The sequence below is a fragment of the Amborella trichopoda genome, chromosome 9, assembly GCF_054954075.1.
Source record: "Amborella trichopoda isolate Santa Cruz 75 chromosome 9, AtrichopodaSantaCruz75HAP2 v2.0, whole genome shotgun sequence".
Lineage (NCBI taxonomy): Eukaryota > Viridiplantae > Streptophyta > Magnoliopsida > Amborellales > Amborellaceae > Amborella > Amborella trichopoda.
Window position 1 is genome coordinate 2238851 of NC_142344.1, and position 24744 is coordinate 2263594.

Sequence of the window (24744 nt, forward strand, 5' to 3'; positions counted from 1 at the left end):
TTAAAATGAAAATATTGTGGTCTGTAGTACAAAATCAATGAAAATATATGAAGGATTATTATTATTATTTTTTAATGTGAAAGTTCTTGACTGGTAGTAAACTTGAGTTTTGAGAATGATTTGGTAAGCTGTCATTTATATGTGTGTGAAAGATCATTTGTTATAGTTATAAAACCAGAAAGCTTATTCCCCTTATGGTATGTTTATACTTGTGTATAGGTTATGTCTGCAACAATTTCGTGAATCCAGAAAGTCTCTTTTGACATGGCAAAGCATTTAGGAGGGGGAGACCCCTCAAATGGTTCCATATATGTATGTAACTTGCCTCCTGGAACTGATGAGGTTATGCTTGCTGAATTCTTTGGCACCATAGGGCTAATAAAGGTAAAATATCCATTTCTTCTGAGATTAAAATCAATATGAAGCACATAAGAAATTCTTTTAGAAAGAATTGACCATAATTACTTTTTCATTTAAACCTCACAGAAGGACAAGCGTACTGGTCGCCCCAAGATCTGGTTATACAGAGACAAAGTAACAAATGAGCCAAAAGGTGATGCAACTGTAACATACGAGGATCCACATGCTGCTTTAGCTGCTGTAGAATGGTTCAACAATAAGGACTTTCATGGAAGTACCATTGGTGTGTTTATTGCTGAATCCAAGAGTAAAGATTCAGTTGATAATCAGTATAACTCAGGTATCAGCCATCAATCAGACCATGCCGCGGATCAAAGTGTAGCTGGTGACTTAGGTGATCAAGAAGAAGATGGTGGAGAATTGAATGATGGTGGAGGAAGAGGTAGAGGGCGAGGTGATGCTTCGGGGAAAGCATGGCAACAAGAGGGAGACTGGTTGTGTCCGAATTCAAGGTCTGTGATGTGATATTGGTGAGCGGCTCATTCTTGCACTTTTAAATTCTATTTATGATTTTCCTTTGTTGGATTGATGAGGCAATGTTTTAGATATATAAAGGGATGATCTTGTTTATCCTAGCAGTTGTACCAATGTGAACTTTGCATTTCGTGGGGTGTGCAATCGTTGTGGAACCGCACGCCCTGCTGGTGGCTCTGGAACAGGAGGAGGTGGTGGTGGTCGTGGAAGAGGGCGAGGTGCAAGTGATGGGGGAGGTAGAGGTCGAACAGTTGGGGGTCCTACTGGGCTTTTTGGTCCCAACGACTGGCCCTGTCCAATGTATGGGTGATTTCGAATTCTTCTTCTTTTTCCCCTTATTTTAATTAGGGTGCTTGATTGATGTTTGTTTTCAGTTTTTCAATTTTCCATTATATGTATTGTCACTGTTTTGTAAGTTCTTTTGTTTTCGTTTAAAAAGTGTCCCACTTTGATAAGTGTGCTTCTATTTAACGGCTCCCATTGTGGCTATTGCATCTTCTCTGATGAAGTGTGTAGTTGTCCAATTATCCCAACTTTGATGCTCATTTAGATTCATGGGGAAAGGTAATGTTTTGATTGTTTAAGCTGATATCATGCGATCCCTGTATTCTATTGTCTCATTGTCTGGCAGATTAGTTTCCTCTAATTCTTTTTTAATTTTCATTAACTCTCCAATCTTTTTTTTTCTTTTAGTCTCTAAGAAACTTGTTATCAAATAAAATCGGTTAAGCCCTTGAATAATTTGTACGTTCTTATTGCCCCAGTTGCATAATGTTATAGGTTTTTTGAGTTCATTTCTTAGTTTTAATAAATAGATTTTGGCTGTTTCAAATTGAAAATTTGATGGTTCCAAGTTCCAACCATGCCAGTTGTTCTCTATGGTTTTTGGGTTTATTATTTAATGGATCCAGGGCATGGTAGGTGATTCTAAGTTTTCCTTGATCAGTCCATCTGGATGGGTTGTCTGAATTTCTTTACTGGCTCTTCTTCCATATTCCATTCTATCTGTGACTTGCTGCCTTTTGTTGTAGCCTGAGTTATTTGGACACCGAATTTTGTCATCTTAGTTATGTTTGCTTTGGTGTATCCAAGGAAAAAGCACTTTATCTTTTTTTCTTTTGTGTTTGATGCTGCAAGGTGCTTCTGAAGAGATGTTCCTGCAGCTTTCAACCACATCTCATTGAAGTATTTAGGCATTCTGATAATTGCTTGAGTTTCTATGTTAAATTGTAGAAATCAGAAACTACTATGCCAGTGAACTGTGTTCGTTATTCCTGCAAGAAAGAAAAGATGTTATGACATATGCCTTCAAGTTGGGTAACTTTTAACTTGAGTTTCTCAGAACTTTAGAGGCTATGTGCTTTCCAGAGACTTGAATCTGAGGCTATATTCCTAAGTATGCATAGTCTAACTATCTAAAAGAATTAATGGAACCTGTGTGCTCGATTTCCTGAAACGGAATTGGAATCTATTTTGCGTATCGCTAATATGAACGTATTCATTAGTAATTGTGCTTCAACCTCTTGTTTCAGGTGTGGCAACATTAACTGGGCAAAGCGCACTAAGTGCAACATCTGCAACACTAACAAACCTGGCCACAATGAAGGTGGAGTAAGGTATGGATGCAATACATTATGCTTCTTATGACATTTTGGATGATTAATCTGTTCAATGACATGTTTTCATTAGCTATTCTGTCTGTGTCGTGTTAAAGAGCATCTCTTCATTGTAAATGTTCTTTTGTAAAGTTTCTTAATTTTTTGCTATAGGAGAAATTGTTTATGCTGCTGACATGAACAACTAATGTTAGTATTTGCACTTCATCAGAGTCTGATGTTTAAGTTTGCATCACTCTTTGTTCTCAATATTCACAAACTCTTTGAATTTAGCATCTCTCCTTTACCTGAGCTCCTTATCTTAACCAAATGCTTCTGACCACCTGTAAAAGTTTATGCATGATGAACTTGAGTATTGATAACTTTAAATGTGGGAGGTTCACATGGTTTACGAAATCATCACAAAATGCTCTTTTATTTCATTTCTTCTCTGACTCTGTAATTGTGGGGTTCCACCTAGTGAAAGCAAATCCTTGGTTTCTTGTTGGGATTTTATGCCTTGATTCCATGTGGTTGGAACCTTAGGATACTCTTCTCAACTGGTTTCTATAGAATAAAGGAAAGAGAAGGTCTATGCAGATCATGCGACAATGCGTGTGTGCATGGACCCTCGGGCACTTGAGGCATACTTTGCACTTCACATGAGGCACCTTTATGCAGCACAGTGGAAAATTTTTTATTCGTGCTTATCTTTTTTAAGCTAGCTTAAAAAAAAAATCTAAGTTGATGATGGGAATGGATTTCTTTCCCCACATTTGAACTGTTGGAAATCAAGCCATGGCTTTGATTGTTGAGAGCCTTCACTTTTTGATTCAGAGCTAAATGAAGGTGTGGCCTGTAGGTAGATTGTTATGAGCCATCACTTTTTGATTCAGAGCTAAATGGGCAGTGTCTGTTGTCATATGGTATGACAAATGAGTGCTTTGGACATGTATCTTATCCTGTGTTTTTATTTAGAGAAAAATAATACTAAGAAGAAGTGAAAAGAATTTCTTTTGATAAGTATGCAGAGAGCAGAAATATAGTATTTCTCGTATCAGAAATAGAAACTATGCTAAAGACCATGAAGCATGGACACGTAAAAAAAGAAAAAGGACCATGAAGCACGGCAGATTGGAGAAAACTTATTGATATGTGAAAGATCGCAAAGATGCATGGTAGTGGCCATTTTTGAGAATCTTGTTGTGAGTTTCTTGCTGAAGCAAGTTCCCTGAAATTTTTGTAAATTTGTTTATTTTTTCATGAAAAATTAAAATAAAACAAGTAAAATGAAAAGAAACAGCAGGAAACTCCTGAAATCATTTCTCAGAAATCTTTCATTCTCTCTCTCTCTCTCTCTGTGTATTTGAAATGGAAAACATAAATTTCTGTCCGCCTCTGTTTTGTTTTGTTGACGGCAAACTCAAGGAGTGCTCCTAAGATAGTTTTTCATCTCTATTTCTAATATTGCTGTAATTTTGTTTATGATTTGTTTATTAGGGGAGGTCGGGCAGGGGGTTATAAGGAATTAGATGAAGAAGAAATCGAGGAGACCCGACGTAGACGTAGGGAGGCTGAAGAGGTACTGGTTTAATCACCTTAAATATGTGTGCAATACTTTATTTTCTTCTAAATTTATTCCTTTGTTTATAGAAAATGTTTACTGCTTTTGTTGTTTGCATCTAACCGTTCTTGAACTATGCTCAGGATGACGGGGAAATGTATGATGAATTTGGCAATCTTAAGAAGAAGTTTCGTGCAAAGGCTCAAAACGAGATTAGCCAAACTCTCCCTGGTTCGGGTAGGGCAGGATGGGAAGTCGAAGAACTAGGTAATATCTCTCTCTCAGTTAATCATGACTGACCTATAATGTAACCATCTCTCTCTCATACGCAGAGCTAGCCCTCTAATGTAACCCACCTTTATCCTTACACACGCAAACACACACAAGCCCTCACTTTCTTTTTCTCTCCTTGCCAGCCTCTAGTAGAACCCACGTCTCTCCATCTTTTTATCTTATTTCTATGGTTGATTGGGTTTTGTTGATGGCAGAGAGAGACTCTAGAGAGAGAAGCCGAGACAGAGGAAGAGAGAATCACGACAAGGAGAGCAGCAAAATCCGTGATCGTGATGGACGTAATGGACACCGAGATCGTGACCGAGACCGTGATCGTGACCGAGATTGGGACTATGATAGAAGCCGAAGTCGCGACAAAGAGCGGGATAGAGGAAAAGATAGAGAAAGAGACCGAGATTATGATCGAGACAGAGACAGAGAACACGGAAGAGAGTGGGATAGGTACAGAGACCGATAAATACATGGAGTTCTGAGTAATCGCCACCCCTGTTCTGATGCATTTCATTTTGCAAAGGATTTGATGTGTTCTTTTATTTCTATAATGATGACTTTGAAATCGGTCCTCCCTCTTCAGTTCGAGTGACTCAATGGACTAATTTTGATTCAAATGACTAAATCATAGTGAGAATCAGGTTTCTTTGGTGATTTGTTGTCTAGGAATATTTGTCTAGTGAAATGGAGATTTTTGTGCTGTTAAGTTTTTACATTGTAGTGAGGTGATGAATTGATTTACTGATGAATGATCTCCGATTCTATTTTTTATGAGAATGTATACTATGCTCCTGCAGGAGCAATACCATGGGTCTACTCTCTCGTGAAAAACACTTAAAATAATGTAAATTAAGATGATCACCGGTAAAGTGATGGTACTGTGTTATAAGATATACTATTAATAGATTTTTTTTTTATATCCATATATTTAGAGATCAAGGTTATCAATTACAAGATGTACTATTATCAGTTGAGCTAATTGATAACCTCGTTCTCTAAATATATGATAGAAAAAAGGTTTCCCAACTATTTAGTGTTTTGAAAGGGTATAGTAAAAATCAGTGTGGAAAATTTGCATTCCAACCTGGGTGCTAGAGTCGGACATCAAGATAGAGAGGCTAGCAATTTTGAGCTGCAAAATCTTGAAATCACCTAAATCTCCTAGTTTTCTAGTACTTTTTTTAAAAAATTATTGCAAAAAGTACTGATGGAACTCAGGCTTGGACCCTTGCCGAGTAGTCGTCAAATTCCTTTTTTTTAAAGGAAAATTTGTTAAAAATCCCACCTTGTAATGAAAATTAAAAACAGCCCCTATATTTTGTATTTTACGCTTAAGTTCTGCTATTTTAAATTGATTATTGGTTTAACTTAGTTTTTTCTATACATTAAATTAAATATAATTTTTAATATCCATACTTCTGTCTATCACACACCTATTACAAATATAACAAGTATTTTCATAATCAAGATGAGCCAAATTCCTGTTTTTAAAAAGAAAATTTTGTTAAAAATCACATATTATAATTGAAAATTAAATAGGCCCCTATATTTTATATTTTACACTCAAGTATTACTTTTTGAGATTGCATATTGTTTTAATTTAGATTTTTCTATACATCAAATTAAATATAAATTTTGTATGTCCATATTTTTTACCATTATACACCTATCAAAATACAAAAAATAATTTAATAAATAAGATTAATTTTGGTTTATTTCACTCAAATCCACGTCAAATTTGAACCTAATCCTATATAGAAAAATAAATCTGAAATATATTTGGAGTTCTCAAAGAGACTGGAATAGAAAATCTGAAATATTAAGGACATTTTTTAAACTTGGGGAAGTTTATCAAAATGTACCTAATAAATGGACTATTCACCATTTTATCATAAAGGATGTATATAATGGGGTCATTTACCTTTCATACAAGGTGGTGACAATTAATCTTGATCATTAAATTGAATGTGAAATTGGATGGATGCATGTATTTTGGACCAAGCTTAAAACTTCAAAAGGAAATTTTAACCAAGGTAGTAGATTTACAATATACTCTCGCAGGAGCAGAGTACACCTACTCTTCTCTCATCTCCCTGCTCCTTTGCCCCTCTCATCGGCATTTATGTCTACTAACAATTCAATAAAATCAAATCCCATACAAGAACCCTAAAGCAAAACCCAACCCATCCATTTTCAAAAGCCATGGCGATACGCTCCATATCCTGGTACACCTCCTCACCCCGTGCAAACCGCACAATCCCCAAATGGCCCCTCCCTCCATGCCCGCTAATCTCCACAAAACCCTCCAGAATCGACATTAGAAACGAAGTGAAGGAGATTAGGGTTTGCCTTAACAAGAGTTGCAGAAAATTGGGGTCCAGAGAAACCCTAGAACTGATGTCCGACCTTGCCCCTCCCGAAATTTCGGTGAAATCTTGCAGCTGTCTCGGCCGTTGCGGCTCGGGCCCGAACCTGGTGCTGCTTCCCGCCGAGGAATTCGTCAGCCACTGTGACACCCCCGCCAAAATTGCCGATCTTTTGGCTATTAGATGTGGGGCCGGGGACGCGGCTATTAATCTAGAGGCGCTTGCTTTGAGGAAAAGGGCACAATTGGAATTGGAGAAGGGGAATTACTCGGGAGCCGAGGAATTGCTTACACAGGTCGGTTTCCCCTTAACTTCAGGAAGGAGTGAGGGGCAAGATAGTCATTTTGAACTAACCTCAGGAACACATGGTACCCCCCAAATTATGATATTGGAAGTCACACGGGGTCATTCAAAAAGTGAGAGTATAATAGTAATTTTTCTTTTCCACGGTTTTGAGGCTATAATAGTAATTTTGCTTTTGCATAGAAAAGGAGTTTGAATTTTTGAGAAATTTATTAAAATGAGTATAATTTTGTTGAGGATTATTTCCTGTGTTTTTTGGTAGCAAATTATTGGGATGGGTTTGAGGTTTGGGAGTCAACAATGATTTTTGTTTAGTGAAATCTGGTTTTATTGCAATAATAATGTTGTCTATGGAGTATAAGATATTAGGAGAGATTTATCAAAAAGGATTCTTTATAATGAAACAATTTACCTTTGGTACAAAGAGACAATAATTAAGTACGACCATCCGATGTGAAAACGGATAGCTTGAGCAAGAAATGTATTATTTAATATTCTATACTTTTGCCAGTACTCCAACTCCTATGATCATTTATTTTTAATGAGTATCTTGAATTAAATTAAACTATATAAGTAAAATGTTAAATAGTCAATCTCTCATAATTATTTAGATAAATTTCTATACGATTTGTCTGCCTATCAAATTAAACTAAACTATATAAGTAAAGTATTAAGTAGTTAATCTCTCATAAGTATTTAGATAAATTTCCATACGATTAATCTATTGATAGTATCCAAATGCGTCCTATACTATCAATACGACCGACGATCCACCATTGATAGATAGCAATAGGTGGTGGATTTTAGCTCCTATTTCCCTTGTGAAACCAAGAGTGAGCATCAACACATACATAAAATGAAAAAAAATAGATAGAAGTATGAAATTCAATCAACTCATGTTAAAGTTATCAGCCTCAAAGAATTTTCACATAGTAGATTAAGAAAGGATAATAATTTAGGATTATTTAGATGTGAAAAGAGAAGTGTTGTATAAGGTTGGCAGTTAGCGTAAAACTTTTATCACATCTTATGATGAATCCAAATGACTCATTATTTAGTTTATTTTCCTGCTTCGGTGGGTTTGCAGGCGATTAATATTGAGCCAAGAGGAGGCTTGCAATCCATATATAAATCTAGGTTTGTTGTTCAAAACCATTCTTTATATGGTGTTTAATTAGATTAACATAAATCACTCAAAGAACTAACAAGGAAAAAGCAAGTGGTTTATTATTGTTTTCAGTTTTTTATATTCCCAATATAACCCAGGTCAGCTGCAAGATATTCCAAGGGAAACTATTCTGGTGCTCTTGAAGATGCTCAAATGGCCACAAAGATTTCTCCAAAATGCCCCCAGGTAATATTTGACTCACTCAAGCTTGAGCAAACCTATAGTGATGGCTTTCTTTTTTCTCATATATTTTTGTGGTTGAGTAATGATGGGTCAAATTTCATCCCTATATATTATGGAAAACTATAAATTATATTTTTTTTGAAAATAAAAGTAAAACCATGTAGCATATCTTATTTAGGGGCGGTTATAACCTTAAGATTAAATAAACAATAAAAGAAAGATTGTATTCAATGAGATCGTTACCTCTCATATATAAAAGTAAAAAACATGTCAAGCTGTCAGATGTAAAATCAGACGGCTATGTTGTGTCATTCCTTCATATAAAGTTCCAAGGATAATTTTCTCGAACATCAAGCACAACAAATGGTAAGCCCCAGTCACCCATTTTCACATCTAATAATTAAGGATGAACATAGCTTTTTGGTGAGTTTATTCTATACTTTTACATTAAAATAACTGTTTCTTAATTATAAATTAGTTTTTTTAAATTTTTTTTATTTTCAGGCTTATATCCTTCAGGGTGATGCTTACTTTGGAAAGGAGGCATATGGAGCAGCAGAGAATGCATATTACACTGCATTAGAGATTGACCGATCTCTTCGTCGATCCAAGCCTTTCAAGGTTTCAATTTTTTTTTTGTCATATTAATATTTGGAATTTATTTTATTTTATTTTATCTTCTCAAGGAATATAAAAAATTTATTTTTTATCCAACATTAGTGAGTTATTTTTGGTTTTTCTCTGATTATTTTAGTCCTTGTGATTTCTAAATCATCATCATCCAAGCCTTATCCCACTTATTTGGGGTTGGCCCACTTCATCTCTAAATGAGTTCTTTAATATTTCCAGATTATATCCAAGATAGAAATTTTTCAGAATAAGACAATCTATTTTATTTTAGAAAAAATTATCAAAATACACCTAATCTGCAACTATTTAGCAATTAACACGTTTATCAAAGTGCACCTGAAATATCAGCTATTCTAACTCATGCCTACGCCTTTTGAAATTAAATTAAAAGAGATGAGTGAGATGTGAAATAGTTAATCTGATGAATTTTATCTTATTTGATTTGTAGTTCTTCCTAATATAATTTCCTCATGACTTATACCCCTTGTGGCTTTTCGTGTCTCTTATGCAGGCAAGGATTGCAGAGCTTCAAGAAAAACTAGCAAATGTTGAGCTTGATTGAATAAATGTTGATATCTTAACTTGATTGAATAAAATTGTATATATCTAAATGTACAAATTCTCAAGTTAAGAGTTTTAACATGGGAAGATTGTTGCCTGCCCAGAAAGAGATAAAAAATGCTTCGATGGACACAGCCCTCTCAGAACAAGTAAAGCCTAATCTCAAAACTCATGGAAAATTATACTTATGGGTTGAAAAAATTTCGGGTCAATCATTACGGAAAATTATGGTTATGGATTGAAAAAATTTCAACCCTGACCTTTGTGGTTGTAAAAGAAAAAAAAGAAGATTTTAAGCCTTAAAAATAGTGTATATTATAATACATTATGTATACTGTTTATTTCTAAGTGTTCACATATGCGTATGATCTTTAATATTTTTTGAGCTACAAATTTGATAATTGGTCGTGTAAATTGATTTTTTTGGGCATCAAAGATTTCTATGTACAAAGTGTTTTCCAAACGAAGTTTCAAGGTGAAGCTTTATTCTATTTGAGTTAATTACGTATGGACTTTATATAAATACGGTATGCTTTTTTTAAAAGGAAATATTACATCTAAGGTTGGTCAACTGTCTTTTTATTTTTTTTTACGAAATTAACCGGCGGTCCAAAGATGGTATCGTAGGACCATTCTTGGACCGTATTCTAATTTTTTGTTTTTTTTTTTTTTTTTGTTTTTTATTTAGTAAGGTGGTCTGAGGATTCCTCATTGTTTAGAAAACACAATGGTCTGAAGTCCCATCCTCATACTGCTACTTATTTTTTGAAAAAAATAGCGGTTTGAAGTTAAAATTTTCGGACTAAATTTTCTTTTTAAAAATAAATAAATAGCGGTATGAGATTTCAGATCGTTTTTTATTTTTTGAAAAAAACTACAGTTCGAGAATGAGAAACTCGAACCGCACCATAGACGAATCAACACAACGGGCATGAGCCGTAACCTTCCAAAGTAATCCTATTATAGTTCTTGAGAGAAAAACTGAGAAGCACTCCATCTTGGCTCCACCTACTGCCTTAGGCATGGCCACTTTCTCTCTCTAACAACTTTTAGTGGGTTTTCTTTGGCTCACCAGCATCGGGGCGCGTGCAAAGCCATGAAGTAAACCGAGGGTTAGAAAGAGAGAGCTGAAGCAATGGCGGCTATCGCCGGAAACCGGCCGAATATTTTACCCATTTCCGGCGAGCTTATCACCGCCCGACAAATGATGGCTTCTTTGGTGGCGGGGAGCTATTTTTCCTAACGAACGGTCCGAGTTTCGGATCGCTATTTTTTCAAAATGATAAGGAGCGGTTTGAAGATGGGGATCTCGGAGCATGTTTATGATCCGAGGATTTTAATATTGTACTTCTATTTTTTACGAAAAATAAGAAGTAGTTTGAGGATGGGGATCTTGGGCTGTTATTTTTTTTAAAAAAACCAATGATCGGTATGAGTCTAACTTTGGTCTGCCTCTTTTAAATAAAAAACAAAAAAATAATAATTAAAATACAGTTCGATAATGCCATCTTCGGATTGAGGGACAATTTTATCAAAAAAAAAAATCGTGTTGAATGAGTTTAGACGTAATACATATAAACGGACCAAACAATATTTCCCTATATAAATAAGGTCCGTACGTAATTAACTTTTTTTTTTTTTTTTTTTTCTAACAAAAAAATGGGGACAGTATTTTGTAGTACTGCAACATTATAAAGCCCCCACCTAAATTCTTGGTAAATGTTGTCGTAGTGTAAAAAAAATTACAAATCGACATCGCTGACTATGGATTGGAAAAAAACCAAAGAAAAAGAAAAGGATTTCAAGTTCTAAAATGGTGCATCTTGTATATGAGTTTTAGGTTATATTAAGTGTTTTCAACTATTTTCGATTTATTGTTTTTTTTTAAGCTTATAATTAAATCATCATAGTCATTGTTATAACTTTTTTTCAACTAATTAGAGTCGGCTACATGAGTTCTGATCTATCGTTATGTTTTATTAAGAACTATACTTCAAAGAGGCTATAAGTCCCTATATCTTTTTTCACTACCGTCAACCATGTCATTTTGGGCCTATCTCTTACTTTTTTTTAGTCTTTCACTTGAAATAACTTGCACCTCCTAACCGGTGTTATATTCGGTCTATGCCACACATAGCTAGCCTAATTAAGTTTGTCTATACTCTCTTATCTTATCGTTTATTGGTGTGATACCTAAGTTTTTTAAAATTTATTCATTTTAAATTTTATCTATTCTTATCTTGTCATTTATCCATCTCAACATCCTCATCTTCGTTACGCTCATTTTATGGGTATATAGTTTTTTTATCGTCGAACATTCTACCTAATAGAGCAAAGTTGGTCTCAGTAGCTTTCCTATAGCTTTATTGGTATGCGGCAATAACATTAAATTTTGGTTGTACATTTCTATTTCGCTCACCCATCTCTAATTCTATGTATAATATCTTCTCAAATCTCTCAATTCAAATTATCAACATATTTAATATTGAACCAATATTTAAAATCCTGGACCGGTAACCCCAAATTGACGGATCGGCAATTTGGATCAAGTGAATTGGGTAATAAAAATAATAATAATAATAATAAAAGTGAGTCATGGCAGAAACTGGCTTGTTCACTTCCTGACAACCTGGCAGATCCGGACCGGCCCGACATATTCAAAACCCGTCAGCTTCGCCGTTTTCCGAAACACTGCATCAAATGAACGTCATAGTGCAATACACCTGAAAAATATGCGTAGATACGAATTTGTTACATGGCGCTAGAAATGAACCAGTAGGAAGGAAAGTGGTCGCCTCCTCAAATGGCATAAGCATTACAATAGAGTCAGATCACGGAAAGCTTCACTACAGAATGAGCAAATGAGTGGTAGAATGCCATCAATGGCTTACGTGAGGCCGGAAGCTAGTGGACAGGCTTCCAAGCATGAACAGAGGCCTCAAATGCCAATGACTCAGAACCCATCTTCATCTGGTGCAGTGCATCATGAGAAAATGAGGTCATCTCATGGTCCTTCAAAGGACGAAACACATGAGAGGCGATCAACGGCGGTGAATTTTGCTTCTTCCTCCATTATCTCGTCAGCAAATGAGCTTCAAACTTGTTCAGCGACACCCCATGACCATAAGATGGGTGTATATTTTCATATTTCATGACAGTTATAAGCAATTTTTGCTTGTGTTGAGAGGCTTTTTCTTCTAGACATGTATACCCCATTATCTTGAAAATGTTTGCAGATGGTCTATCTTTTCTCGAAGCTTGATACAATTGTACACCTACCAAAAACAAAATAAAATAAAAAAAGGATGTGAGAGTTCTTTGGCATACTGATCAAAAGAAAGAAAGAAAGAAACAAAAGAAAGAAAGAAAGAAAGAAAAGAAGTTCTATGGCATAGACCAGGCAGGAATTTTTGTGGCATTCTGTTGAGGGCTCATCTCTCCTTTATATTATGCTCTTAATCTTGCTTGATTAAATTGACAAGAATAGTATGAAAGAAATTCAATTTCGTTGAATAACATTATTCACTGCAAATATTTTTCCAGTTTCTGTTGGTGACAAGCCATAGACTTGTTGTTGTCAACTATCTTTTCATGAAAGGCAAAACATTTTATATTTTGGTTTGTTTTTATTCTCAGGTTACACAGACCCCTCCAGTTTCATCTGCCCTGGCAAGTGCAGTTCTATGCCATTCATTGTATTGTAGTAGCATGTAATATCTTCTAGTGCTAATACAATATATATTGAAAATTCAGCTGTGTATGCCTTTTACGATCACACCAGCTGGGGCTCTCACTAATACAAAGAAAAGAAACCTTCAGTTGGTCAGAAGCAGCCATTTGAGGCTCTTGGCAATTCAACACAACAATCAAGGTAACGTTTTCTTATTTGATCCCCATCTCCCTGTGTCTGATTATTATGTGCTCTTACTTCGATCTTTACAATTTGTATACTTCTTCAGAAATGCTGCATTAAGCATTTACCTTAGACGTGCATCTTTTTTACTGTTGACATCACAGTAAAAAGCAGAAGGTGTTTGGTAACTTTGTGGATCAGAACATTCAGCAACTCAAATATGTAACTGCTGTCAATATTAAACCTTATGGTAATGATTTTATCTGCATATTATTTATAAATTAAGTAGATTTTATTTCAATGTATAGATCTGTTGCTGTGTAAAATTGTAATTACTAGATGATTGTCAGCCTCTTGGAAGTCAATTTTCTGAATGATTACAACATTGGGTATGCTATTGTCTTGCACAGGAAGAGGAGGAACAGTTATTTTCCACCCCTAAGGAGGAAAGCACAGCTTCAGAAGCTACAATAAGAGTAGTACAAGAGCAAGAGCAAAGAATGATTTTGCAAAAGGGTCCACTTCAAAAGAAAATAACGGAAATCAGTTACAAACTCCTCTATAACCTTGTTATCTCAAGCAAATTTTTGTTCCCATTACTATGTTTGTTCCAACTTTTCTGGTCCATGTTACAGTGCCCATGTGTAAATTGAAGAGCACAGGCAGTAATGTGGAATGGTTCTTGTCAATAGTATGCTGCTCGGTATTAATGATTTTGATGGTAATAGTTCCTGCATAATTTCATTTCTATTTACATATACTCTGAAACTTTCAGTGTGTTGAGAAACGAATGCATGCAATCATAAGCAATCTGATAAGAATTTCAAAAAGGTTAGCATTTTATATGGATTAAAGTCTTTAAGTTTCTTTTTATTTTCCGTGGTAAAATTATTAAAGTTTTAGCAATCTGTCTATAGAAGGTAGATATTGAGAAGCCGAGGCAGAGAACTTTCATAACTTCCGACATTCGGTGTCAAATTCTAGCTATGAATCAGAAGGCTAAGGAAGACTGGGACAAGAAGACTGCTGAAGAAGCTGAAAAACTATGGAAACTTAATGAAGTAGGTAAATCATGTAGCTCTACATGTAATTCATTTGATTTTAATGTTGTTCTAAGTTTCTCTTATTACTCGTGGTTCAATTTGTCAATATTATACTTGGATTAATCTATGATGGTTTCTTTCAGTTTATATGTTGGGATTCTCCTTGTTGAGTTTCAATAGTACAATTTTCCAAAATGGACTCCACCCCCTATATGTATTGATTTTCTGCTAGCATATTTGATGCAGTAAAATAAAGTTTGTATACAGTGTTTCTCTTCCATTGACCCACTTATTGACACTCATTAACTCCAATTAATAATCTTAAAATTTTAGTACATGTTTCATGTGTCTGTCCAATATCTAAATTTTCTGAATTTGGGGTAAATATTTTGTTTCGGGATTGGATCTGCAAGGTTCTTAAAGTGGGATTTCACTCATGTCAAGGAGGTTGAAATAATAAAAAAGAAAACGACTCTCCTGTGAGGTTTGTAAATTGAGAAAAATGTATTGTATTGGTTAATTCACCATGGGCTTGGAGCTTCAGTGTAGAAATCCCTCACAAACAAATCTTGAACTGCCCCATGCTCCACTAACTATGCATACTTGGAGCCTTGGATGGTCATATCTTGAATAATTGTCATCTTACCAATGATATTTTCAGACCATTGCTGTTCAAATCTCAAATCATTACTGACAAAAATTTCAACCATGACAAAACTGACTTCTTTGAAAACATGAAACACCATTTGAAGATCTTTGATTGCTTAATTGCATCAGTTAGATTTTAGGAAACTGTAACACTTGGGCATTACGCCAACAAAAATTTGAGGGTGACTGTTTCAGATTTGTTTATTCGGTTGTGTTTTTTCACTGCTGCGGACCATCTATCTTGAGGACACAACATGTTTATGGAGTCAAGGACTCAAAGACCTTGAAAAATGTGTATGTTCTGGAGCGAGGGTACAGTAGTATCAGGGTTTCGAGAGTAACATGCTAAATTTCATCATATGGCTATAGAATTTTGCTCTAATCCGAATGTTTGGATACCTGATTTTGAGTAGGCTGGTCACACAGTTATTACTACCCTACTTATGCATTCATTCAGGCTCTTTTCTTCATATATACATGAAATAGCCTAATCTGTAATGCTACTAATCTCCCAGCATGTTTGTTTCATTGTCTGATATGTAATATTTGCTTGCATTTGTTCTTTCATCATGAATAAATTTCCAACCACGAAATCATGAGAATTTACAGACTTCAATTCAGATATTATAATTTAAATGCAAGAATTTGCACTGTTGTGAGGCTTTTCAATTCCACTCTTGCATAGCTAAAATGGACTATTCTCTCATCAAATCCCTATGCACTGCAGACAGAGGGAAGTGTTGGTGTGGATGGACAGAAGGATGAAACTCATGCAAAGGCATCAAAGGTATTATTGTTTGATTCTCCATGCTACTCTTTGAATTAAACTTGGAAGCTAAAAGATAGAATTGAGCAAAATCTAAACAAGTTTTTTCCTATGGATCTGCACATGCAAGCAAACAAGGTAGAGGCTGATAAGATGGGGATTAATGCTACAAATGTTGCGGCTCGAGCAGCTGTTGGGGGAGATGACATGTTATCAAAGTGGCCACTCATGTCTCAGAATCGTGAAGGTAGGCTTGATGGGTCAGACCGTCAGAGAGAGAGAGAGGCCCCATTTTATATCCATAAGACCATAACAATCCAAATTGATTGGATGATGATACCATTATGAAAATATGGGCTGTGGTATACTTTACCTTACCTGATTTGAGGGAGAGAGAGGGGGGGTGAGGGGGAGGGGGGGGGGGGGGGGAGATGTCATGTACTTTCCTAACTGATTTGCTTTCTATTTGCTTGCCCAATGTCTGTGAGAGAGACACTCTCCGTTTGTGGGGTATATGCTTTATTTTTCTTTTGACTTTCTGTATGTCATGATATTGGGGACAGTGGTTAGGAGGCTGTTTGGGGGGGCACCAGCTCCAGTTCCTCTTCCAAAGATCGTGCTCAGAATTTCGGTGAAGGATGTGATTGCATTGTTAGAGAGAGAGCCTCAAATGTCAAAATCCGCCTTGCTATACGGTGCCTATACGAGAGGATGAACATGGATAGCAGTAACACACCAGAGAAAACAACAGGTGATTGAATCTGTTATTATAGATACTCAACCTTACTGAAATAAAATATGAAGGTATTGGATGTGGAAATGCAATGTTTCCCCCATCTTTTTGTGTACCAATTCATAGCTAAAAATTTAGATGCGAGAAGCTTACCTCTGAGTGCTCGCAAGGTTTTTGCCAAGCTCAAATATTATTGTTGTATATTAGAGTGCATCTCCAATTTCAAGTTCTGGAGTATAGTTTTTTTTCCCATGTCAAATGAAAATTTGGATTATGCCAATTCCACCTCAGCGGAAGAATTAGCCCAACTTTAAAGTATTAAGAGATTTAACTATGCATGGGGGAATCATTTGGTCATCCAAGAGGATTAAAAAAGTGTTATTGTATGGGCCTTGAGCTCTTTGGCCTTGCCTCTGGTCGCTTGAACATATTTTTGAGCATATTTCCTATCCATGCAGGCATATTCACACCTCCTCTCAACATACGTGATGAGGCCAAATCTAGTGTGGAAGCCCTTGCCAAAGAAGGGGTGAGAGCAGCCAACCACACCATAACCATTTTGGTACCTTTTTGAGTCGGGGTTTGCTATTTTTTGAAATTTTATGCTTTTATGAGCAGCTTTGTACATTGTACAGCATGCCCTCATTTCCAGCAATTTTGTATAGGTTCGCTTGCTTGTGAATTCCCGGGCTATGGGTTGCCACAATTTTCTGTACTTGCCTACTATAGTAATACACTGTCACCATTTTTGGAGAAAAAACAAGTCTGATCACTATCAAAATGACTTCCTGTTCAAAATCCAAAATGATATTAAAAAAAATCTGATCACTATCAAAATGGACTTCGTGGACCAAATCCAAAATGATATAAATACCCTGAATTTTCTGACATGCATCCTTTTCACTATCATGAATTTTTTATTTCATTTTTGGGCAATCTTGATGCAGCTCATTGTTTTGGGAGATGTCCAGTTTGATTGAATGTTTTAACAGAACCATATATTAGAAAATCTTGGAAAAAACATAAATTTCGGAGAGAGAGGGGAAGAGAGAAGGGGGGGGGGGGGGGGGTAAAAATGCCTCCACCTTCTTGTGTAATTCGCACTTTTAGATGAGGTATTGCTTCTTTTCATGAGCAAGTTTTATGGTGTAGCAATATTTATTGTATTGGCATCATAGACTAGGGCTGTAAACAGTCCTGGGCTGAGCCTGGCTCGAAACAGTCCAGGGTAGGCCTGGGGTTCAAATTTAAGTTTGCTGCCTTAAAATCACAGGTCTCAGTGCTATGACCCATATAAAGAACTTATTCCTACTTGTTTCTTGTAAAAGTCCATGGTGGAAAGGAAACTGGTTATGATGGAAAACGATGAAGATAATTCTGCTATTGTAATCATTCTACAACACCCTCCTGTATATACATATGGGTCCCTCCTGTATATTCATTGAGTCCAAATAGTTCAGAGAAAGTCTTGAATTTTGGTGTACAAGATCCTCCCTATGATGCCTTTTGAACTGAACGACGGGCGGATCTCACATTTCATGGTCCAGGGCAGGTGATTGTCTGAGCTGTGCTTTTGTTTTCATAAGATGAGTTAAATTCCACATCAAACCCACCTACATATGAGTTATGATAGGGAAATTTCAGTGTAATAAAATGGAATATGAAAAGCCATATTTCATTTTTTTTTCTTGGGAAACGGAAATTATAGCCCATTGGGGTTATTTTCTGATGAAATGATACCTGGCGCTGGGTAGAGAGTGGGATCCATCATCAGGGTCATCTTGTGTTCTAGTCGGTCACACTCTCTCTCCTCCTCTCTACCCCCATCATTGCCCATCATTTCATTGGATGGTCATGATGCCAATGGAATATCGTTTTTGATAATCCATTGGATTATAATATACTTCTGAGTTTTATATGCAATCTTGGCTCCTGTTGTTGCAAACCTCTAAATACAAAGGATTGACATGCCATGTGAGTTTTGTGATTTACCATAATTTGGTTCGTCTCAGTTTCATTTCTTGATTAATGAATGGTGCTCCAGGCTAGAGCCGCATAGACGCAATGCTTATAACATACTAGGAAACCAACGAATAATATACTATAGTCAGAGTGAGAAAATTCTACATGCCAGCTTTTGTTCTTGTCGCTGTTATTATCATTCCAGCAAAAAGATAATAGCAATAGTGAATGTGTGACTTGCCTCTTTGTCTTTTGGGACACTTTGTAACTGCACTGTGATTTTTGAGTTTTATTGTTTGGCTTGTAATGTATCCTACCTGCGTTAGCACAAATGGATCTCCATTGGTACTTAAGGTCACTTAAGGAAGTTGTTATTGGATTTCTCTCATCCTGCTTTGAAATAAAGGCTTCAATAATTAACGGCTTTACTGGCATTTGGATTGGTACGCTCTCTCTCTCACCCTACCTGTATTTGATCCAGTTATTTCTTTTAGGCAACCAGAAGCTACTGGCCATTGGCATTCATGTCTTGACGTGGATAACATATCATGGCCTTTTGCTTAATGTTATATAAATATAAATAATGTCATACCATTTGGTCACAGTATTTGCTGTGGCATAAGAAACTGTCAGTCTGGGAGCCTTGCTGACCTCTTGAGAGGTTCAATAGATACCTGTGAAGTTTTAGATATCGCTCATCTCTCTCTGCTTAAAGAGTTCCCATTTGTTGTCCAGCTTGCTCTTCAGCCTCATTCAGGTTTTGACATAGCTAGTGGTAAGAACAAGGGAAGAGATCTTGTAAAATGAAAAACTTGAGTAGATATAAAGAATCAGAGGATTTTTCATGTTATTAGAGTTCAAAATTTTTAGAAAATCCCTGTGTGAAAGAGCTTGGAGTCGTATGATTATTATATTATTGTTTTGTGTAATTCAAATGCATTATACTTGACTGTTAATTGTAACAGTTGAGTAGAAAATTGGATATTGTGAAGATAAAAAGAATCGGAGGCTTCTTGCATTTGATGGGGAGTTCAAAATTTCCTGCAAATCCCACCTAGGAAGAATTTGGAATTTCATGCTTATTCACATAATAGTTTTGTATCATGCAACCACATCATAACATAACTGGAAGGTTAAGATGTGCATGCCATGAGTGTCTAGATATTTTGAAATGGCCTTGTAATATGAAAATTAAGAATAAGGAAGAGCACTAAGAGGTTTTTGGAGGTGCTAGCATAATATATGAAGAAAATTATACTTTAATGTTTGTTCCAGATTAACATTGAAAATAAAATGCTTGTTCCAGATTACTTAGTCAGGTTCACAACCTCGATTAATAAAGCTCATACATCTAATAGATGCATGATTAACTGAGGAAACCTACACTAAAAATGGGAGATAATAATTTGGGATAGTATATAGTGTGTTTACCATATGTAACTAAGATTTCCCAAAACTGTTATATGTGAAATCGGGTGGCTGCGGATGTGGCATTGATCAGAAGTCGAAGAAAATCTTCTTCCATTTTTGTAAAGAAAATTGGCACAACCCTGCCATCCAATTTTCGGGTGTTTGTGTACCCAATTTAACAATCTTGTTGTATGCAATCATATCGCTCCATCCAATCAAGCATTTGCCCACTTCTAGAAATTTAATGTCCTTTTTCTCGATATCTTTGCCATCTGATGTAATCTTTGAAATAAGCTTTCATGCACCGATTCATGCTATGAAAGAAGGAAAAAATTCAGAAGGCTTTCATGCACCAATCTCATGAAAACTATTTACTTTGGCTGAGCAATTTCAAGAGAGGTGCATGGCCAGGGAATTCTTCTTCCTTTCTGTTCCTAGGTGAATTTCTTCTTCTTTTCTCATTCCCTGTCTTTGTATATGCATAGCTCGTGAATGTGTCAGTGCAGTGCAACCATCTAAATGCATCAAATGCACTGCATCTGAAGGCATTTGGATCCCATTAGACTCCCAACACTAATCTACAGGATCTAGATGCATTGGAACCCACTAGAATTTTATTATACACCAAAAAAAAGAGAAAAAGAAGAAAGGAAAAAGAAAAATGAATGTGTCAATTGTGCATGGGTTCCCATCCCAATTGAGTACTAAAAAAGGGAAGAAGATCCAAAGGATGTGACGTCAAGAGTTCCATTCCTACCCATCCTTAGCTAACATTAAAAAAGAAGAAGCTAGAGATCATATTGCAAAAGGCAAATCCAATTTCATAATGCACTTTTGAGTGGTTGTTAGTAATAATGCATGTCTAGTTTCCCATGTATTTTGGAATAACTTTGATGGAACTAAATTGATTTGAATTACTGCTTCATACGAGTGACTCATGACCTTGGTGTCCCATTTTATCTTTTAATCCGATTGATATTGTATCATGCATCTCAGGCCCTGTTTGATAAAACAAAGTCTCAAGTCTCCTAAATTTTGGAAATCTGGATAAAGGCATTGCTAACTTTCTATATATCTGGATTATATCCTATTTCAAATATGTGTTGATCATAATGAATATTGAGAACTTGGATCTTGGAGACCAAGCATGCCTCGCATCATGTATTGTATAGGACTTAAAAAAAAACTTATCCAAAGGGGTTGTATACTATAAGACTGTGAAAGCTTGTTACAAGAAGGTCACGAACTCTCCTATTTGTCATATATTAAATCAAGCTGCTGGATGTGAGTCATTTTTCTATTAAAAAGTCCAAAAAATAATATTTTTCCTGCTCTAACCACAGTTAGTGGCACATCCCTGGCTGTGTGACTTCACATCTGAAAGTTACAAGCATTACCATTTTATACCAAAGATAAATGGTCTTGTGGCATAGTTTCCATCATCTGAAATGCTATCAACATTTGTAAAAGAGAAACACTAGTGTTTGGTCTCAAGAAAATGTTTAAAAAGCATCCATATTAGTGTTGGCTTTATTTCTACATGAGGTTAATAAGGAAGTCAATTGTTAAACTAAGATCCTGTCGAAAACTTGTATTTGGTATCAATAGCTTATGTTGGTTGTGTAAGAAGTCGATGATGATGAAGGTGAGGTTGTTTCCTTATAAACTTATTGCCTTTAAAAATCAGTCACTAATAGTTTGTTCGATACGAGACTTCATTATCCTAGAGCTCGGCATCAATTGAACTCTAGATGTCACATTGTGGCACACTGCCACCCTGACCACCAAGACTTGGAGTAATTTATTATGAGACTTGCCAAGTTAAAAATCAGAGAGAACACACACACAAAAAAAGAAAAAACGAAAAAAAACAACAACAAAACAAAACAACGAGAGAGAAGAAATAGATATGAGAGTACATTGGTTATTCATGCCAATTATTACATTACTGGTGTTTTAGAAGTTGGATCGGGGCCTCAACTTAGTAGGGGTCTGAGCCGAGTCTCTGGAAGCTTTAATGAAAAACTAAAAACTACTTAAAAATCATGAAACTTGGGTGATTTTTCAGTTCTTCAACCTACAGTTGTTGGCCTCCCAATCCAGTCTGATTTGGGTCACTTCTTAAGTTCAACATACAAAATTTTTAAGTACTAAAATATTACTACTCATTTGGGGTTATAGGATTTTCTCACAATTTTTTATTTCAAGATAATTTTGAATTTTCATTATTTTAAGTATATTTAGAGAAATTTATCAATATACAACTAAAAGCTGAATAATATAATATTTTACTTTTTTGAACTTATTATTCAATATTTTACTATAGCTCTAATTTGACAAGCTTCGAAACCCAATGTGATGTGTCTTTGGGATATTTGAAATTTGTTCAAAAGAACATTGGTTGTTTGAATTGGAATGAAAAGGGTAAGATTTTAAGTAAGGAAAAAGTTTCTATAGAGCCGAGGCTCTAAACAATCAAATTAGAACACACATAAAAAATTTCACCATAAGAGATTGTTTTGATGCCAAAATATCATCAAGTTGATCATCTTGACATCAACATGCATGGACATGAGAAAAAAAATGGATCTCAAGTTTTTTAAATAATGCATTTTTGACCATCAATTTTCAAGACTTTCAAGTTTTAATAGATTTGCTCAATCTACACTATTTTTTAACTTTAAATTATATAATTAGATATGAAAATATTTTTTAAGTCTATTACAAATATTTTCAGCATTGAAACCACATTTCTCAATACTATTTGAAGGTGCACTCTACTTTGATTGTTTAGAGCCTCGGCTCCATAAAAACCGCACCTAAGTAATTCAAATCTTGATTGTAGGTAAGCGTGATAACATTCCAAAGAAAAACAGAAAAGAAAAAGAAAATCGTAGATAAATCTTGATAAATCCTAGTCTCTTTTTAGGTTAAATTATTTACTCACACATTTTGAAAGAATAAAATAGCTCATTTGGAATAACATGGATTAACTAAGACTTAAAAATATATAAATGGTCGAACTTAGCAATGTTTTGCCAGTCGAATCAACAAAAAAAACAAACAAGTTCATAGAATTAAGCATACCTTTTACTTCCCTTTGTTTACTTTGTTGTTGTTGTTGTTATTATTAATAATAATAATAATAATAATATTATTATTATTATTATTATTATTATTATTATTATTATTTATTTTATTTTTTTATGGGAAGTCTATCAAAATACATCAATTCACCTATTTAACATTCGAAGAACTTTATACAATGTTGCAGCCTTATGCTATAAAAAGAAGATGCACATCAAAGATTTAGTAGAAAATAATGTTCAGTTGTTGGAAAAACTTCCAATTGATCATCTCAAAAGAAAAAAAATAAAATTCAAGTCATAAAAATAATTAATCTTGTAACAAGTTATCTTGACCATCTATTTTCAAGATTTTCACATGTTTATAAAATTATTCGATATGTACCATTTTTTCAATCTTAAACTTTGTAATTAGGGTTGATAATCAATTTTCAAGCCATCGTAAGGTTTTCAACACTAAAACTACGTCTTTTGGCAAATTTTAGAGGTGAGCATAAGGTGGGCAGCTTATATGAACCTCTTTTTTACATTTTACTATTTTATTATAGGAAAATTATACACAGAGAACATACATTTTTAATATAGGAAGGAGATAGTCATTTTTGTCTATCAGATTTCAATTTGGGTGATTGTGAGTGTGCCATTTACTAGCCTCTAGGTTTTTTAAAAAGAATGTCGAACTTTGTGACACGCCTCAAGCCATCCAAATCGATTTCTAATGATTAGTAGCAATTGCAACTTCCTTGTAATACAAATGAATGATATTATAGTATACAATACCTTTCTACTATTCCAACTGGAAATTATGTGTTTTTGGATGGATACTTTAAAATCAAATGATTGTTATAATATTAAACATGGGTGGAGTTTGCAAAAAGTTGCAACATTAAACAATCAAATTAAGGTGCATCTCCAAAGTTAATCATAAGATGCAATTATAGAGTCGAAATTTAGAGGATGATGCAAAAAATTATTTTTATCTTTAATCATAAAATTTTAAACTCCATAAATAATTGAAATGAAATAGATCTATCAACATATGAAAATTTTAAAATAGACCGTCAAGATAATGAGTTGCAAGGTGTACTATTTTTAAGACTTGAAATCTCTTTTTTTCTCCATATCTATATATCTCGATTGCGAGATGGTTAATTAGATATTTTTCCAAAATCAAAACAACCTTTTGGGAAGGATTTTACATGTGTATCTTAATTCTACATTTTAAAGTGTGAACTTTATATAAACTTTTAAAAATTCAATTTTTAAAAATAGTGTATATTGCAATACATTATATGGATAGTCCATTTTTAATATTTTAAAATATTTATAGATCTATTTAATTTGAACCCCTTTGAAGTTTAAAATTTCATAATTAAAGATGAAAATTGGATTTTAATATTTTATAATTAAAAATAAAAATAGATTTTTAAGCCATCCAAACAAATTTTTACACTAAAATTATATATATGATAAAATTTGGAGGTGCGTCTTAATTTAATTGTTTAATGTTTAACCTTATGGAAACCACACCCCTGCATAATTAGTACATCTTAACAATTTCGTCTATGACGACATTGACAAGGGTAACATTCGTCCTTTTTAAGTCCAAAAATAACTCAGTTAGGGTTTCTCCGTCGCTAGGGTTTCCTCAAAGGGTCCTCAGCCTTATCGCTTTCTCTTTTTATTCTCTCTCT

The 24744-nt window shown here is 34.8% G+C and overlaps 3 protein-coding genes across 11 annotated transcripts; all 3 read left to right on the top strand.

The window, feature by feature from the left end:
* The first annotated feature begins 254 nt into the window (after positions 1 to 254).
* Positions 255 to 5109, top strand: TAF15 (TBP-associated factor 15). 6 transcript variants are annotated; one of them, XR_016040982.1, is made up of 8 exons: positions 255 to 384; positions 487 to 872; positions 997 to 1194; positions 2427 to 2510; positions 3514 to 3694; positions 3990 to 4071; positions 4197 to 4320; positions 4542 to 5109. XR_016040982.1 is itself a non-coding variant. In XM_011626358.3 (7 exons), the coding sequence occupies exons 1-7, from the start codon at positions 265 to 267 to the stop codon at positions 4802 to 4804; spliced, it is 1257 nt and encodes a 418-aa protein (XP_011624660.1). In that variant the 5' UTR covers positions 255 to 264; the 3' UTR covers positions 4805 to 5109. The 6 variants fall into 6 exon arrangements, 2 of the variants coding, with proteins under 2 accessions (XP_011624660.1, XP_006847898.1); XR_016040980.1 differs by having other exon boundaries at positions 3521 to 3694; XR_016040983.1 differs by having other exon boundaries at positions 1000 to 1194.
* Positions 5110 to 5716: 607 nt separating this feature from the next.
* Positions 5717 to 9679, top strand: LOC18437633 (tetratricopeptide repeat (TPR)-containing protein). Of its 2 annotated transcripts, XM_006847836.4 has the most exons (5): positions 5717 to 6999; positions 8095 to 8144; positions 8274 to 8361; positions 8863 to 8979; positions 9500 to 9679. In XM_006847836.4, the coding sequence occupies exons 1-5, from the start codon at positions 6541 to 6543 to the stop codon at positions 9548 to 9550; spliced, it is 765 nt and encodes a 254-aa protein (XP_006847899.1). In that variant the 5' UTR covers positions 5717 to 6540; the 3' UTR covers positions 9551 to 9679. The 2 variants fall into 2 exon arrangements, with proteins under 2 accessions (XP_006847899.1, XP_088703142.1); XM_088847016.1 differs by lacking the exon at positions 8863 to 8979.
* On the top strand, positions 9559 to 17480 carry LOC18437635 (transcription initiation factor TFIID subunit 4b). Of its 3 annotated transcripts, XM_020669351.2 has the most exons (9): positions 13306 to 13420; positions 13567 to 13652; positions 13813 to 13948; positions 14038 to 14123; positions 14320 to 14463; positions 15821 to 15880; positions 15998 to 16106; positions 16423 to 16610; positions 17051 to 17480. In XM_020669351.2, exons 2-8 carry the CDS (start codon positions 13650 to 13652, stop codon positions 16572 to 16574), a joined length of 690 nt encoding a protein of 229 aa, XP_020525010.2. In that variant the 5' UTR covers positions 13306 to 13420; positions 13567 to 13649; the 3' UTR covers positions 16575 to 16610; positions 17051 to 17480. The 3 variants fall into 3 exon arrangements, with proteins under 3 accessions (XP_088703144.1, XP_020525010.2, XP_088703143.1); XM_088847017.1 differs by lacking the exons at positions 16423 to 16610; positions 17051 to 17480 and having other exon boundaries at positions 15990 to 16091; XM_088847018.1 differs by lacking the exons at positions 13813 to 13948; positions 14038 to 14123; positions 14320 to 14463; ... (2 more) ...; positions 16423 to 16610; positions 17051 to 17480 and adding exons at positions 9559 to 9698; positions 13186 to 13218 and having other exon boundaries at positions 13303 to 13420; positions 13509 to 13597.
* The last annotated feature ends 7264 nt before the right edge of the window (positions 17481 to 24744 follow it).

Coding starts and splice junctions, on each gene's coding strand:
- TAF15 (XM_011626358.3), top strand. CDS start 265: ATGGCAAAGCATTTAGGAGGGGGAGACCCCTCAAATGGTTCCATATAT. Junction 873..996: donor TGGTTGTGTCCGAATTCAAG/GTCTGTGATGTG, acceptor TGTTTATCCTAG/CAGTTGTACCAATGTGAACT. Junction 4,321..4,541: donor ATGGGAAGTCGAAGAACTAG/GTAATATCTCTC, acceptor TGTTGATGGCAG/AGAGAGACTCTAGAGAGAGA.
- LOC18437633 (XM_006847836.4), top strand. CDS start 6,541: ATGGCGATACGCTCCATATCCTGGTACACCTCCTCACCCCGTGCAAAC. Junction 8,145..8,273: donor CAATCCATATATAAATCTAG/GTTTGTTGTTCA, acceptor AATATAACCCAG/GTCAGCTGCAAGATATTCCA. Junction 8,980..9,499: donor GTCGATCCAAGCCTTTCAAG/GTTTCAATTTTT, acceptor TCTCTTATGCAG/GCAAGGATTGCAGAGCTTCA.
- LOC18437635 (XM_020669351.2), top strand. Junction 14,464..15,820: donor AACTATGGAAACTTAATGAA/GTAGGTAAATCA, acceptor TATGCACTGCAG/ACAGAGGGAAGTGTTGGTGT. Junction 15,881..15,997: donor CTCATGCAAAGGCATCAAAG/GTATTATTGTTT, acceptor CAAGCAAACAAG/GTAGAGGCTGATAAGATGGG.